The sequence below is a fragment of the Paralichthys olivaceus genome, chromosome 16 (genome assembly GCF_024713975.1).
Source record: "Paralichthys olivaceus isolate ysfri-2021 chromosome 16, ASM2471397v2, whole genome shotgun sequence".
Taxonomy (NCBI): Eukaryota; Metazoa; Chordata; class Actinopteri; order Pleuronectiformes; family Paralichthyidae; genus Paralichthys; species Paralichthys olivaceus.
The window spans coordinates 1,359,000-1,376,165 of NC_091108.1; the positions used below are offsets into that span (position 1 = coordinate 1,359,000).

Sequence of the window (17,166 nt, forward strand, 5' to 3'; positions counted from 1 at the left end):
TCAGGGGCCCACAGCTCAGTCTTGACCCGTGTCCCACAGACTGTGATTCTGGCCCTGGTTTCATTTGACTTCACAGATCCTCGACACTCCTGCAGCTTCTCTCTCACCCTCTGACTCAACAGCCTGAGCTGTAGATTTGAATGATGACGCTGAATATAAACACCATCTGTGGAGGTGGGAGGACAAAGGAGAGCTATCACAGCGCCCCCTGGTGGTTTCAGGCTCATCACGAAGCTCTCTCATTAATCACTTATATCTCTAAACATAACGGAACAGTTGACTTGACACCTAAGCAATGAAAACTCACCTATAACAAAGTACACTTGTATTTTTATTTACCCAGTTTAATTCAGGATCACACTGATGTACACATATATATTTATATTTTTAACTCTTTCATCAGATTCTGTCTTTTTGGTGCATATTTTTGCTGGCTCATCTTGCTGCTGATTTCAAGAACTCTCAGGACTCTGCAGTAGTTGTGTTCACATTTGAGGCATTTATGGGCGTGACATAATCTGAAAAGGACGAGAACCACTGTTAGATAACAAATTAGATCCACTGGTGTCAGAGGCAGTTATTACTAATCTGCCAGGTTCCTCACTGCAGCATGGTAGCAGTTGCCTCCAGAATCTGTTAAGTCTGTGAGCTCCACTGGGTTATTAGTCTGTCAAGTTAAACAAATGCACAAATGAACATATATAAGAATGAAAAGCCCACAACTGTGAGCTTCCTCTGTGATGTACATAACTGTGCTGCTTTCTTCTCCCATAAAAAAGGATCTTTTTCCTGCCAATGAAGTCAACGTTCACATGGCCAGTTACACAGTAACATCCCCATTAGTGAATTCCTGACATCCATTGTGAAGCATATTCAAAGCAAACCATTGCCCATTCATCTGCTCCCATTATGGTGGCATGCAGTCCCAGAATTCATGGCAGATACACTGGCAGAATCCATAGACCATGATCATGACGAGGCTGGCAGGAACCAGGCTCACCAGCAGCACGCCGAGCGTTGTCCTCTGCATGATGAGCAGGTAAACCCCCATGGGCAGCGAGCTGAAGTACAGCAGCCCCAGCACCCACACCAGTGCCCTGGCGGATGTCTGGCACAGGAGGGCTGCACAGTTCCACACCGTCCACCTCTGCGTGATGGACGCCATGGAATCCAGACTGGATGAGCGGTAGCCCCGGCTTGATGTGTGTGATCCATGTGGCTGATGGTGGAGATCATGGTTTGAGGCGGGCGCTGGTGGAGGTTCCATGATGGTGATGACGACAAAGTTAGGGGAGCTCCGGATGGAGGAGTAAGTAGTGGCGGAGGAGGCAGAGGAGGGCGGGGAAGGGGACATGACTGGTGCATTGTTGCCCATCAGCGAGCTCAGGTGCCTGGGGCTGAGGAGCAGCTCTGTGGTCGACTCCTGGTGGAAGTGGAGGTTCCTCTGATTCCTATTTTGGAGAGACAGCGCTGCCACCAGGTTGCAGTCGTCTGGCAAACTGCTCACGGCCTCCCCGGCAAGTCTGGTGATGTAGCGGCAGAAGGGGCACACCACAATGTTGGGGGGCGACTCACCCAGATCCAGGATCTTAGCTAGGCATTTAGCGCACAGGCGGTGGCAGCACTCGAGCACCTTTGGCCTGCGACTCCTGAGGTTGTACGCCCAATAGCAGATCTTACACTCCAGCTCCTCAGGGCTCAGTATGTCCATGTGGCCACGGCCACCACCACCATCGTCTGTGCCTTGCAGCTCAATCTTCATCCTGCCACCAAGCTATATCCTGCCTCAAGATCAGCAAAGAGGTCCAACCAAGAGCTCGCAGGCAGGCTCAGCACCGACGGACATGGACAGTTTCCCATAGATGGAGACAGTGATGAGGATCCACTCCACTGAGGCTCTGGGTTTCATTGTGGCTGTCCAACGAGCTCCTGTAGTGTGTGTGTGTGTGTGTGAGAGAGAGAGAGAGAGAGAGAAAGAGAGAGAAAGAGAGAGAGATTGATTTGTGAGTTAATGTGGACAGCACCTCAAAAGCGAGTTCGGGCCTCTGGGGTTTGCCTGCCTCCGAGCAGTTGGGGTAACTGGGCTGCGTTTGGGGCAAAAAGCCTTTCATGGGCCGCACGAGAAAAAAGAGAGAAAGTGAGAGAGACTGAAAGAAAGACACAGAGAGACGGGGGGGGGGGGTGAGAAAGGGAGAGAGATAACTGTTAACACAGCATTAGAAGAGAACAAACAGAGGCGAGGGGACAACAAAGCAGAGCCTGTGCAAACCAGAGCTGGAATTTTCGAGCTTAATCTTTTGTTACTCAGTGAAATTCGGTCCAATTAGTGGCACACACACACACACACACACACACACACACACACACAAGGTCGTATTGCTCTTTTAAAAATATAAATACAAGAGTTAATAGCTTCATATTATATAGTTTTGATAATACAAATATTAAACAATCATATGTACGATATCAAACATACGACAGAACCTCAAATGGTCTCTTGAAGAACACGAAGCGCTCACATCGGAGATACTTTGCCTTCCTGTCTGGACGGTGGGAGGAAGTGGAGACACCTCGTCCATCTTTGTTTACAATCTGTGGTTTGTGTGCATTGTTAAAAACAGCAAGTTGTCATAAAGGTAACATTCAAGTTTCAACGGAGAGCACAGACGCTCAAACACCAAAGTTTGTCTTTCTCATCAAGGCTTCGGAAGTCACTGAATGTGTTGTCGAACATGTGCCTGCGCTGCAACAACGCTGGCCACATCACACTGGGTGAATGTCGTTAACGTATCAATGACGTCACATTGTATTTGTCAGGAGTTCTGTTTAGAGCTGCAGCAAGTGACGTTTGACCACTAGGGGGCAGAGATGTAGCCCAATCTACTCATTAAACTGCTGCTACTAACACGTTTGCAGAAAGTTGTGTACTCACACTCACCAGGAAAACTTCACCCTCAGATGTGTGTGTGTGTATTTGATAAACCTGAATCCACAGAGTGAATAACAAGTCATTCATGTGACATATCACACACACGTCAGTCCAATGTAAGTTACTAACAAATGACGTCACTTTAAATGTACAATACACACACACACACACACACACAAACACTGACGTCACTGAACCACAACAAAACGTCTGGAGCTGCATCAAGTCAGACAAATTTGGACTGAATGAAACAGGAAGCCTGGAGACTTTTCACAGTAAAGGCATAAAAGGAAAAGATTAGGACAATCAGTAAAATGAAATTAATTCCCAGATGCCCTCACACACACACACACACACACACACATACACATACACACACACACACACACACCTACACACACACACACACACACACAGTGTCTTCTTCTTCCAAGATCTGTTGAAAACCGTTCAGGTTTTTGTTTCTTCTCATCTTGATTGTTGTAATTAGTTATTTACAACTTAAAATAGATTTTGAAATTCTTCTTATTACATATTAAGCCCCTCTTTATATCCCTGAATTATTGTGACCCCTGCAGACGGTAGATCCCACAATCCAGATTAAAAACTAAAGGTGACTTTTCTGTGATGACTCCCAGACTCTGGAACCATCTCCCCTTATAAAAGAGTCCGTCAACAGTTTTCACAAGTAGTTGAAAACTCATTTATTGTAACTTGGCTGATGTGGTCAGTCTGGTTCCAGAGGAGTTGGTCTCAGCTGCTCGTTGTGGGAACTGTTGGTTTCTTCTACATGAAGTCCCCTGAGATAATGTATGTCATGACCTATTGTTTATGGTTTTCATCTGAATGTCTGGTTTGTACAGCACCTTGTCACTTTGCTTTGAAAGGTGCTCAATAAATAAAACTCACTCACCGTTTCTCGCGGTGACCTTTGTTTTGTAAAGCCACTGCCGGAAACAGTATCGTGCACCCTGCAGCCAACTTTGCGGTGCGTCTCTGCGGGAGGAGCGGAGCGGAGGAGCGGCCCTGTGCGGTTCGTGATGCCGCTGAGCCGGGAAGCAGGAGCCGCGGACAGCGGGCAGCGGGGTCTGCGGAGCCCGGAGCCCCGCGGCGAGGAGACGGGCTCCGGCCCCGCGGGGTGTCGCCTCTGCGGCCTGGTGAACTGGAGGCAGAGACCGTGCACGACCTCCGCGCTGTGCGCTGCAGTCAACACGGTGATGTGGTGAGCATCATGACGCAGGGATACAACACACAGCCGTGCTGATATATAGATATATAGATATAATATATAGATATATATAATATTTATATTTTATATTTATATTTAACATGCGTGACTCGGATACTGAGCTGTTTTTAATTCATTTTATCTTGTACTTTTATTGAAACTGTATTTTATGGGACAGATTATTACTGTTTAGTTTAGAAAACCACAGAGGTGATGATGTCTGATCTATCCGTCCCATAGTCTCTGTCTCTCACTGTCTGTCTCTCTGTCTCCCTGTCTGTCTCTCTGTCTCTCACTGTCTGTCTCTGTCTGTCTCTCTGTCTCCCTGTCTGTCTCTCTGTCTCTCACTGTCTGTCTCTCTCTGTCTCTCACTGTCTGTCTCTGTCTGTCTCTCTCACTGTCTGTCTCTCTCTGTCTCTCTCACTGTCTGTCTCTCTCTGTCTCTCTGTCTCCCTGTCTGTCTCTCTGTCTCTCTCTGTCACTCTGTCTCTCTCTCTCTGTCTCCCTCTTTCTCTCTGTCTCTCTGTCTCCCTCTCTCTCTCTGTCACTCTGTCTCTCTCTCTCTCTCTGTCTCTCTCTCTGTCTCCCTCTCTCTCTCTGTCTGTCTGTCTCTCTCCTCTTCCATTGTCCTCTGCTCACCAACCGGTCGAGGATTCCAGTGAATCAGTCTCTAAACTGCTGCTCATTGTTGGAGCTGTTGGTTTCTGTATAAATTGGATTACACTGATGAGACTCGTGTATTTTGTGCTGTGAAGTTATTATTATTATTTAATATCACAAACACACATTCATAGAAATGATCCTGATTTCTGTGCGTGACATTTTTAATATGCTGCAATGAGACAGAACAAACACAATACTGGGAAAATATTTAATACTTGATAATAATGAAACAACATATGTTGATATTACAAAGTTAGAAAAGAATTAGGAAATACTGATACAAAAACATCTGAATGATCTCGTGTGTATTATATCATATTAAATTATATATAAATGATTTGTTTTTTCTCTCCAGGTTTGTGGCCTTCAGCTCTTTCAGGGCCTACAGCCTCCTGGCCGTCCTGCTGGCCGTGCTGGTTGTCATGGTGACCGTCAGAGACGTTGTTCGGTCCAGATACACAGGTAGCCTGAAAAGACAGTGTGACAATATGAGAGACCATCCTCAGTTCATGCCCTCCTGTCGTATAAGACACGAGTGTGTTTGTGTTGTTCCAGCTCCAACTTCTCCGTCAAACAGAAACCTGCACGGACACTCTGAATATTTAGTTGTTCCACTAAATGTACGTAGATATAGATATAGTAGATAAAAGTCTGAAATGTGCAGCACTTTTCAACAGTTCTGACATTAATAAACCGCATCACCGTCTTATGGCCTGTTATACACAAGGTTAAATGTTTTATATATATATATAATCGTCTATAAATGGGGGGTAAGAGTAAAGTATTTTCACGGTTTCAATTTGATCCAGTGAGACTGAACTGGTTCGTGCAAACTGTCAGAATAAAAAGTGCAACTGTGCTGATGTGACAGAAAGTTTTAATTTTATTTAGTTTTATTGCTCAGTGATGATGAATAATAAAGTTCTTCTTTTCCACAGGAGCTCACTTGTGGCGCAGCATGACTGCAAGGTAGGAAACTGCAGTGGATCTAATGTGAACGCTCACTTTGAGACATCTGTCCTCTCGTCTTTTTCTTTCTGTCAACGCCGCGAGTGCAATGCATGCTGGTACATGTTGCTTGGTTAGTGACCATCAGTTTGAAACAATGAGGTTATTTTGCCCCCAGATGAACTCAAATGCATCTGATACTCCCTGGTGACTTTTACTTTTTTCCCTTCTCGTGAATCTGAACACACCGTCGAGTCTTCCCGCTCGATTTGGCTCGACTCGTCACACATGACCGTCTAATCCAATCCCACCGCTAATCTCTCTCCTCACACACTGAAGCCCACAGTTCCCAGACTCAGATGTTCACCTTGTGACACACGTGTGTCCACTCATTTTGAATTTCTGTCGATCTACAGTAAAAAAAAATATTTAAACTTTACATGTTTGGGCTTTTTGATTGTTGGTCAGACGAAGAAGTTAGAAGATTTTACTTGGAGCTCCTCATGTAAAACAATCATTAGATTAAACATCGAAGGAATCAGAAGTTGCTGCTCTGAACGTAACACCAGCCGACCTGAAATGACTGAAACTGTATTCAGAGCATTTGAAACACATTTATCCACCTGTGCTACATCCACAACTTTCATTTCATTTTGCATGCGGCAGCTGCTCGAGAAAAGATAGAAGCTCCTCTGACTCTAGCGACACCCAGTGGCCGGAGGGCTTATGTTTTCAGGTTGTGAAGCAAATATATATATATATGATGTAAATCCTCACATGATCGTATGAGTCACATCAGTCCAGTGAACAACAAACACATTGAACTGATAGTTCACGACATCTTCACAAGTTAATCCACATTTTTCTTTGTGTACATTCCTCATGTTTTCATATAAGTTTGTTTAATGGTCATTTTAAATTTAATTAAATTTGTTGTTACTTCCTGTGAGTAACTGATAAAATGTTCCCTCTGAACCGATCTTGAATTGTCGACGTGCACACATCACTGTTCCGTCTGTGCGTAGCTTCTGTTAGGAATAAAGTTGGTTCTCCTTTCCTAACTCCTCACAGCCTCTCCTTTCCTAACTCCTCACAGCCTCTCCTTCACGTCTTTCCTTGACCTCGTGACGTTTTCCATCGTTAGTAAAAGAGGTGACAGTTGTTTTATTCTACTCCGTGTACGTGGAGAACTTGTTGTACTCTCCCTCCGTCACGGTGACATTTGGCCGTGGGATTGTGTCGATGTCACCTGCTCTTGTCTGTCAGAAGAGGCTGCTGGGTAATTGCACATGAGGCTCAGAGCAAGTCTCGGGCAAAGGCTTATGGGAGATTAGCTGTTAACCCAAAATGCGAGCTGACAGCTGGGATGTTTATACCAACAGTGCCAGTGTGTGTGTGTGTGTGTTTGTGTGTTAAAATATTATTAAGTTGCTGTGTCACCATCTTGGCTACAGAGCGTTAGGGGAGGGACCACCAGCGTATTTTGCGTTATGTCCAAACGGGTTGATGTGACACACCCAAGAAGGTAAAAGATGAATTTTACAGTCAAGCTAACAAAAGCAGCTGATTGTCATTTCCTGACCAGATCAGAAAATACTCACGTTGATCATTTGGAAGACGACAACAAAAAAGTATTTTAGAGTAAATTTAAACTGTGAGTTGAGACTTGTGGGAAGCTTTCCTGTTTTTTTTTTTTAAAACTATAAAAAACCTGGTTAAACCTGGTTGAACTAGTTCTGTGAATCGAAAAATCCACTTCAACTCGAATAACGTTGCCTGTAGTGCAAACTATGACGTCATTTAATGTTCAACCTATCAGAGACATGAATCGTAAGGAAATCTGAGGAGTCTGTGGATTTACTGGTTTTACTTCACTTTTGATTTCATGTCAAACTCATGTTGAGACGTTCTGCTTGGTCTGATAATCAAAACCAAACTGTGTGACTTGAAATTAAGTTGAAAATAACTGAACTTAAATATATTTACATGAAGCTAATGGGAAAAAAAATGAGTTGATTCCTGTGACGCCCTGCACGTGTTTTATCAGCGCATGTTACGTGTAAATGAAAAATCGATGTGTCATGCCAGTAAACATGGATAGACGTCATGTGACTCTGTGTGTTTTGTGTTGTTGTGACTCTGTGCTGCCGCTGTTTGTTCCCACAACAAACACAAAAGTGTCTTAAGAGTTGTGAAACCTGAGCAGTGTGTATTTGTGTGAGTGTGTGTGTGTGACTCAGCTGCTTCTCACCGGTGTGAACGGACCCAGAGGTGTGACATGAAGCGGCCGAGCCAGTCGAGACACTTGTCAGGGGAAGGGGGTGCGTTTCAGAGCGAAGCGTGTGATTGGACAAAAGCTCGAACTGGTGGAAAACAACACAAACCAACCAGGAGCGTTTCATCACAGTCAAATGATGTGATGAAGTCACTCACACACACACACACACAGTCTTGGACAACACGGGCAGATGTTTGAGTGTGCGTGTCGTTGGCCACGTGGTTCAGTTTCAAAAATACTTTCTGACGTTTTGAAAATGTTCAGTTAACAAACCAGTGTGACAGAAGAACACGTTCCTCAGTTACAGGTTTGATTATTGATCATGTTGGGCGACTCAACAAATAACGTTAATATTGGTGATTCCTGTTATTTATTTGTTCATTTTCAGAGTTTTTTCTCTGCAGGCGTTAAATATGGATTAATTTCAAAATAAGATCAACAACATGAGCAACACAGATCTAGTTGGACCCCCCCCATTGCATCATTGCTTCCCATATGCTTTGTGTCTTACTTTGGAGAAAAACTAATTAAAATATAATTTAATAATAATAATAATAATTAATAATATAATATATTATATAATTAATGTAATAACATTATTTAAATGTTTAAATAATTAATTGAAATTAAAATATAATTTGTCAATGTACATTTAAAGTGGAATCGGACACATATGTTCACACGATCAAATTACAGGTCATGAAAACGTTTTTCAACAAAATTTCAACAGGTTAGCGTATTTTCCCCAAATGTCAAATTCTTTAGAGATGCACCGATAAACCAGCATCGTATGAGTATGTAAATCTATCAACTGATCCAAAACCTCTTTACGTTCAAAACGGAATCAAAACATTAATAATACTTTTGCTTTAACCAGTAAATATAAAAAACACTGTCATCAACATGTGAGCATTGTGTCAGTGAGACACACATGACCCCGCTCATCTGTCCGTCCACGCCATGTCGCTGACATCAGAGGAAGCATGTGTGGGAGGTTGGTGGAGGGAGTTGCTGTGTCTACCCTCCTTAACCCCGTCCCTCCTGTCCTCCTGGTGGCTGCCTGGTCGGAATGTTTGTGTGACCAGGTTATTTTTAGGCGAGGCCGCTTGAAATACTCCAACTGGGCTTCATTGAGGATAAACACGAGCTGCTCTCGCGCCGTGTGGCACGTAAAACCAGATTTTGGCTCGTCGCAGAGTTTGCTCCCGCATTCTTTTCTGACAAGACAAGTCGTAGCTGTCTCTTCCTTCCTCCCTCACGAAACTATCATCTCGACCATCCAGCGTTTGGCTGACTTTTGTAGCGTCGTCCAACCTTCTGAAAGTACCTGAGATGTCTCCTGAGGACCGAGGGACTGGAGTTGTGTGAGTTCTGCAGAAGAAACTCGAGGAGACTTGGAGAAAATGGCTCGTTTGTTTTGGTTCCTCATATTTAGCCAAGTGGACAGTTTTGGTTGTATTTGTTTTTTTTAATATTTATGCCTGAGATTTCTACCAACTGGAAACAAAGGAGGTGAACGAAAACTAATTTATTGTGCTTAAAGAAATGAAGTCAGCAGCATCGCGTCTTTTCAGAAATAACCCCGGCAACTACTAACCAAAGACGTTGCGTAGAGAAGAGTAGTGTGTGAGTACTGAGACTTTTAGATTCCTTCATTCTGCCGATCTGGTTGAACTGAACCTTAAGGGCTTCTGACTCTGCTCGTGAAGATCCCACACGCAGTCTCGTGTTTGTTTGGCCTTGTTTCAACTTATGAACTTACTTCGAAACCAAAACAATCAATTTTAGTCAAAATAAGATCGACAACATGAGCAACACAGCACAGATCTAGTCGGAGAGCCACCCCTCATTGCTTCCCATAACTCCGGCGTCTTATATTTCTCGTAGCTTTGGGTCTTGTGCAGACTGGCAAACCTGTCGGGACTCTTCCCCCTCTCTCCATTAATGTGTAACTGTGCCCAGAACATAACCAGGTTTTAACTGCACCAGAGTCCGTCTCTGTGGTATAAACCCACACAGACAGGTGGGTAAACATACTGCATTTACACCCCCACCCAAATCACAAGTGAAGAGCCGGGATGTTTTTGCCGCCATTCCTCGCATTGTTTGTCTCGTTGTATTTTTAACGTGCCGTCGCCGGGCTTGTTAGAAGCTCAGATGTGCCGCTGCCTGTGTTGTTTCAGAGATTACTGATTGGGTGAAAAGCGACAGCTGCTCAGGCGGTGCAGACGGCCTCCTTCCCCGCCAGGATTCCTCTGACGTGGTTGTTGTCAAGTTCTCTGGTGAAAGTTGGATATCTCTCTGTGTGATTGATGACCGGTCTTTCGGCTGCGGGCGGTGGTAGCCCGCGGTGGTCTGCAATGATCCGGAGTGATGAAATGTGAGATATATTTGCCGCCAAGTACCCAAAGTGTTTATGAAGCTCATGCAGCATGTGACAGGAGGTCAGAAAGATCCGTGTGTATGAGGTTGACAGTTAGACTTCTGGATAAAACACTAAACCGAAACCTGTCAGGACCAAGGACCATGAATGGAGCGATGCGATGGACACAAAGAAGCTAAATTTGCATCATTTGCTTGAGTTGTAATATTTGAACTCAAGCGAGAGCCAATCAACGTAGAGAAAGAAGCTAACTGGAGACGGGTCCCGGCACCGATCCAAGCTAGCAGCTGGAAACAGCATTCACGCGCAGCTGCTGGAGAAGATGGTGAACCTTTCCCAGCTGTGGCTCCCGATGGTCTTGTGGACTCACACACGTCGGAGTTCTTCTTCCACGATACAGTTTACATTGTGCAAAAATAGTTTTCCAGTAATGCCAGTAAGAGAAATACCCAGTAACAAACTCCACGTGATCGGTGATGTGGTGAAACTTTACGATACTCTTTCCAAGAAGATTAGCATCTCGTTCCAGGGACACGTCTGTCTTTCATGGAACAGAGACATGCTTATCCCGTCCATCCATCACTGCTGTTATTGCTTCATGGTAACCCTGTCATGTGTGCGGCTCATCATGTTTCCCTGGAAACCAGCCTCCCACGGGGATAGGTGCCTAGAAGTCGAGAGGCAGCGGGCTGACCTTTTCGTCATAAGGGTTACGTGAGACAGGGCTGGATGTTTGGGTCATGTGGGAGGGGTGTTGGGTGCATATGAGATTCTCCAGCTTCTAGTAGCCTCTCGTGTCTTGTTGCATGATGAGGCAGAAAGAAGAAAGGGGGAGGGGCTTTGGCTAGTTTGTGTCCTTCAGCGCTGTGGTTGAGCTGATATAGCATCTTTAAAACTACAACCACTGAGCTGGTGTTTTAGGATTGAAGCTGATCGGCAATGTTTTGAGTTACCTTGATTCTCAGTTTTGCTCAGTACTTCTTGTCAGTATGGACAATGAAGCAGAAATGAGACAACTGGCATCAAATCAGAGGGTTAATCAACCACGAGGGTTAGAACGAACGTTTAATTTATATCTTGGTGGCTTGGCAAAAAAGTTGTTCTGTCCTTTTTGTGCGTCAGTGAGAGACAAGTGAATGTGGAGTCTCGCAGCCGTGCACATGGGGAGGGAAACTGCGCAGGAGAAAGGATATTGCTGAACATGATTTCTGGCATTAGCCGCGGAGAAACGCTAACTCACACCACTTCGAATGCCAAAACCTTTCCCTAGGAGCTGCCTCTGAGAGGGATAACTGTGGAATGTGTTCGAAACACCACATTAAATCAGTGTAAATAATTCAGTTGTTCCATGACGGAGGAGGGCGAGCAAAACGGCAAATTAAAGGAGACACATGATGCTTTTTATTGTTTCTGTCCTCTGCTGGGCTATAAAGGTTTTATTGTGAAAGAAAAAGTTCTGCAATGTGTAGAAGACAAGATACTACAATATTCCAGCATAACGTCATAATATTATTGGGTAACACTTTGTCAGTAGAGCTAACGATCCTGTCATGTGACAAGGCAATGCCCAACATTTGCCTGACACGCCCCTTTACAAAACTAGATAGAGCGAGAGCCGAGGCCGACATTTCCTACGCTCACTGGAACCAGTTGACCAATCACATCAGCGTGGTCCAGCTGACAAATCGAATAGGAGCAGAATGTGTATTTATACACGGATGCCAAAACCTGCCTAATGCAATAGTGTCTGAGACAGTGACAGGACGACAGGCTACAAAACAAACACCCTGAAAAACAACGATCCAACGGGTTTCAGTTCGCCGAGGAACCTCTCTGCTGTGTTGTAGTAACCACATCTCCATGGTGATTTCACACCAGCTGTTTCCAGGACAGCTGCCTCCACAGGACATGGAGTTTCCATCCCCTGCTGGGCTTATATTTAGTACATTGTCATTTCATCTGATGAACCCTGTTGAGGCAGCGACCCAACCCGCCCCTACACTGGTGGTTTGATTGTTGTCATAGAAACAAAGGCAGAAATTTGACTTGTTTGTTGATCGCTTATTCATAAACCTTAAAAACACAACGGGATAATTTAGCTTTTTTAAAAAGACGAAGGATGGAAGCCCTTCCAGCTTGTCCCCCCCCCCCCCCCCCCATCAGGGAGTTTATGTTTTTATCTTTGTTTGTAGGATTATACAAAAACTACCAGACGGATTACAACTTCTTTAACATTGTGATCAGGCCTTTTCAACTGTATCAGAGAATGGACATTTTTCTGAGTACATGGTTTCTCTCAATTCAAAATGCGCTACGGTGATAAAATGGCCTTGGCGGAGCTATGAGCTCGCTCAGTGCCCTTCTAGTTTCAGCTCGAGGAACAGAAAGGATGTGGAACCTTGGCTCATCTATTTATCGCACATGTGCCTTTTATAGCTGTTTAATGTGAAGCGATTGAGCTGGAGCGCTGAGAGTAGATGGGTGATTTTTGGGAACCCCTAAGCTCAAAGGGAAAGTTTTGTAACTCACCAGGTGGCCCAGAATTCCCAGCAGTGCCAGTTTCCACGGCCAGGAAAGAGTTGCTGATGGTCGTCTTCTTAATTTAGACGATGACATTCGGTCTGTTTTCATGCACTAAATTTGATCAATGACCCTCAACGGAAGTGAAATCCTGAGCCTCCGAAGAAACTTCTTCAATCCCTCTCTCAGATAACTGTCGGTATTATTTTAAATGCTGAGTCGTTGCCACTTCACTTTATTTGAGAAGCACATTTAAAGATGAACAAATCAAAGTGTGCGTGTGTACAAACTTTCTAGAGTATGAATCTACGACGATCACGAGTCAGTCTCAGGTGTCAATCATGACACAATGACTAATTAAAAACAGACTTACCAGAAACAGTGAACATACATCAGTGCAATAAGACCTATTTATTTTTGACGCGTACTTCTGCATGTTTTATGATTCTATACTGCAGCCACCACTTTGGCTTCACTGGTGGGAACCGTCCATCTCGTTACACAGACTGTGGTTCACGCCCAAAGCTTCGGGTCAGATGATGAGAGGAAATACCTCAAGTATTTATGACACATCCTCTTTGCTTCCCTGTAGCTGGGAGATCATTGACTCAGGCCAGGATGGCCGGTCTGGGACTGGACCTCATCTCAGCGACTCCCTCAAACTTTTCCTCCAGGAGACCTCGGCTTTCAAGCAGCAGAACCCGGGCAAGGTGAGACGGCTAAAGAGCCCCAGAATTGATGGATGCAGCTGATGAATTTTGTTTCTGTTTAAACCACAGTGGTTTAGTGTAACAGGTTCGTCGAGGAGATGATCTGTCACTGTGAGCAGAAACTTTCTTCATCAGCAGTCTGACTTCTTGCTTTCTTCCTCCTCTAGTTTTGCCTGCTGGTTTGCAGTCTGTGCACCTTTTTTGCTGTCGTGGGACGCTACATTCCAGGGATTGTCATCTCGTATATTCTCGGTGAGTCGCCCACAGTTTTGGACGTGAAGAAGTTTTACTTGTAGTCACAATGTGTCATCAGCATAACAATAATGAGAAGAAGTGAAATAATGAGGATCCAGGAGATGGGTTTAAGGTTTCATCCACACTACGTCGTTTTAGTTTTAATGCACATCGCTGTTGCTATGGTTACACTGGTCATCCACGCGAAACCTAAACCAGTAAGTGTTTTCTGTAACTAAGCAACCGACTGCAGAGCAGACTCCCTGTTTACACCACATGACCAGTGCAGATGAACTTGTTTGTATGGACAGAGACTTTTACTGAAGAAGGTTTTAGCTTGAAAACTAAAACCTGTTGGATGTTGCCTAAAAGGTGCTTAGGATGACTAAGGACACTGTAACATGATTATCAACCCCGTTTGTCCACATTACGTTCAGATGACTTTGCAGTGTGGTTTTTTTTAATGGCTGGTGTGTAAATAGCTTCCTGTGTCTGCAGTGCTCGGCGTCTTCCTGTGGCCTCTGATTTCAACTCATGACATTGGTTTGTGGCTGGAGCCAGTTCTGCAGAAGCTGGACTTTGGCATTGGAGAGTTCCTTCAGAAAATCAAAGAAAACCACGGTAAACAGAATCTATATCATAAGTTAAACAAATATCGATGTTATGTTACATGTTACTACTTCCTGTGCTAACCCTCCAGACCCCCAGTCTGTATTCATTGATTGGAGACATCGGTTGTAATGATGTAGTAATGTGCAGTGACTATAGATTGCATAAAATCCAAAGAACTCCCAAACACAGTTCATTTAACATCCAACACGTAAATATTTGGTTTTTAATTGTGCGCCACCAAACCCACACTTCTCCTTTCGTTTTCTCATCTGTGTTTTGCTCCTTTCAGAGAAGAGAATCCTGCAGACTCTGACTGAGAAGGAGGGCGTCGAGTCAGACCTGTCCTCCATGTTTCCTCAGGTTGGCCGATCATCTCGTCCCTGTCTAATTAGGCCTGTGTTGACCGACTGGATCCAGTTAAAGCTGATTGAATTTAACTACACGATCAAACCGAATGATATAAGAAATGTTTGTCCTCAGGCGTTTACATCTTGCTTCCCTGTACAGTCTCAGGTTTTCCTAGTTAACTTGAGTTTGACTTCTTCGAGACTTCATAAAGATGGTGACCACTTACCTCAGATTCATTTTTGGGGGTTTTCAAGCCACATCATAGCACTTTTATAACTATTTTTAAACTGTCAGGTAACTATCATGCACACATCAGCCTCGGTTTCACTCTCTGAAATCTGACGTCTCCATGTGTTTGATTGTTTTCCGCCCGACAGCTCGACTCCACAGTGTGTAAGGAAATGTCCGTATCGGACACAGAAGTGTCTGAAGTGACGTGGACGGACAACGGCACTTTCAACCTTTCAGAAGGACACACACCACAGACGGAGAACTCAGAGGGTACGTTTGTCCGCCGGAATACACGGGACACACAGGTATTAAAGGTGGAGTTCGTGATTCTGGGGAACGACTGTTGATGTTTGAAAACAAATACACCCCTCCCTTCACCGCTCCTTCAGAAGCTCCACCCATTTAAATCATGCAAATGCATCGCTGGACTCAACAAGTTGGAATGAGCCACCAAAAAACATGATCATTATCTGTAGACAAAATACACCCTCTGTATTTACACAAACTACATGTTCAGCGACTGGAATCGAACAGTCTGACACTGATGTACCGTTACCACTTCACAAATGCTCGTTATGAACCATAACCCTGTACCGTTAACGACCGTCCCCATGGGAACCGCTGTTTCCAGTTGAAACCTCCATCTCACTCCCATTGCCCCTTCACCCCTTACCCCACCTTTAAAATAAAGATGTCCGACCTCCAGAGTGGAGCTGGAGTATTTGAAGCAAAAATACTATATTCAATAATCCCCATTATTTGACAGAGACGTAGAGAGAAACTCCCAATGACTCTGCGTGTTTCTTCTGTTTGTACCGAAGCATCTCTTGTCACAGCGTCACCACACACCAACACATTCACCGTCTTCTTCTGGTGTTCAACCCTGAATATCCTCTTGAAAATGTCTTTGCCCCTTTTTTCCCTCAGACCTCGACAGAGAGGAAGCGTTCATCGGTGGCCTCCAAGAATTCCCCTCACTTGACAACGGCGCAACGACCAATGGCGATGATGACGATGACCTCGGCCTTCCCTTGCCTGAGCCTCAGCAGCTAATCAAATCCAAGCATACACCCCTTCCTCACAAAGACCAACCCAGCGACAAAGCGCTCGAATTGGTCAACCAGATGGCGGGAGACTTCATCGCCGCAGCGGTTACAGCTGCCATCCAGGAGAGAATAGAAGCAGCGGTTGGCTTCACGGCATTGAGCAACGACACGGATCGGTCAAGACTCCAGGAGTCCACCAGGCTGCTAGAGTTAGCCGAGGAGTCGGACAGCGAGGTGGAGGACTTTGAGCTGTTGGACCAGTCGGAGCTGGAGCAACTCGAGGGGGAGCTGGGGCTGGGAGAGAAGAAGACCAAGGTCGAAGAGGAGACACAGGCCAAGACGGACGAGTCGACCTCAACTGGATTCTTCACCAAACTCCTCAGACGCCACTGATTGATGATAGAGTAGGATGGCAGGGCAGGAGGAGGAGTTACAGAGGACAAGGGGGAGGGAAAGAAGGGGGGCGTTCTGGTCACAGAAACCTCGGGTGTTATGAGAAAATAATGTTTCCATTAATCTTTGCAGCCCAATGCCGAGATCAGACACACAATGTCCGACACTGTTGCTTGTTTTATCCTTCGTCGCATCACAAAGAACATAACTCACCATAACTCAAGTCAATTAAGATTCAAAGGTCTCGTGATAGTGGGAAGAAAATGGACAATAATAATATTCATGAGTTAGTTGATGAGTGAATGATCTCCTGAATAATCCGCCATGTGCACCGTCATGTTTCTACAGTAGCCCAGAGCGGACAAACCAAACACTGGTTCTAGCCTCTCACATGTCGACGTTACCTCTCCCACGAGGTTAGGGGGAATTCGCTTGGTTGAAATCTGCTGCTTACTCCACTAGATGGCACTAAAAACCCGACACACTGAACCTGGAAATCATTAAGTTGCATTAATAAATAAGTAACGAAGGTGACCACGCTGTTCCTTCTGTGTGTTTACTCATCAGTTGCTGTGGTTACCGTCGTCTTTTTACAGCCCCTTCGATCGTATTTTAAAACTTTAACGTAGTTGTAAGTAAATGA

General features: G+C 44.8%; 2 protein-coding genes across 2 annotated transcripts; one reads left to right on the forward strand and one right to left on the reverse strand.

Annotated features, from left to right (window-relative positions):
- Window positions 1–761: 761 nt before the first annotated feature.
- On the reverse strand, window positions 762–1,909 carry rnf182 (ring finger protein 182). The gene has a single exon (XM_020107878.2). It carries the CDS (start codon window positions 1,760–1,762, stop codon window positions 908–910), a length of 855 nt encoding a protein of 284 aa, XP_019963437.1. The 5' UTR covers window positions 1,763–1,909; the 3' UTR covers window positions 762–907.
- A 1,976-nt stretch (window positions 1,910–3,885) lies between these two features.
- On the forward strand, window positions 3,886–16,672 carry retreg1 (reticulophagy regulator 1). The gene is made up of 9 exons (XM_020107879.2): window positions 3,886–4,151; window positions 5,176–5,282; window positions 5,759–5,789; window positions 13,542–13,659; window positions 13,827–13,911; window positions 14,392–14,514; window positions 14,795–14,865; window positions 15,231–15,354; window positions 16,012–16,672. Exons 1-9 carry the CDS (start codon window positions 3,970–3,972, stop codon window positions 16,521–16,523), a joined length of 1,353 nt encoding a protein of 450 aa, XP_019963438.2. The 5' UTR covers window positions 3,886–3,969; the 3' UTR covers window positions 16,524–16,672.
- Window positions 16,673–17,166: the final 494 nt, after the last annotated feature.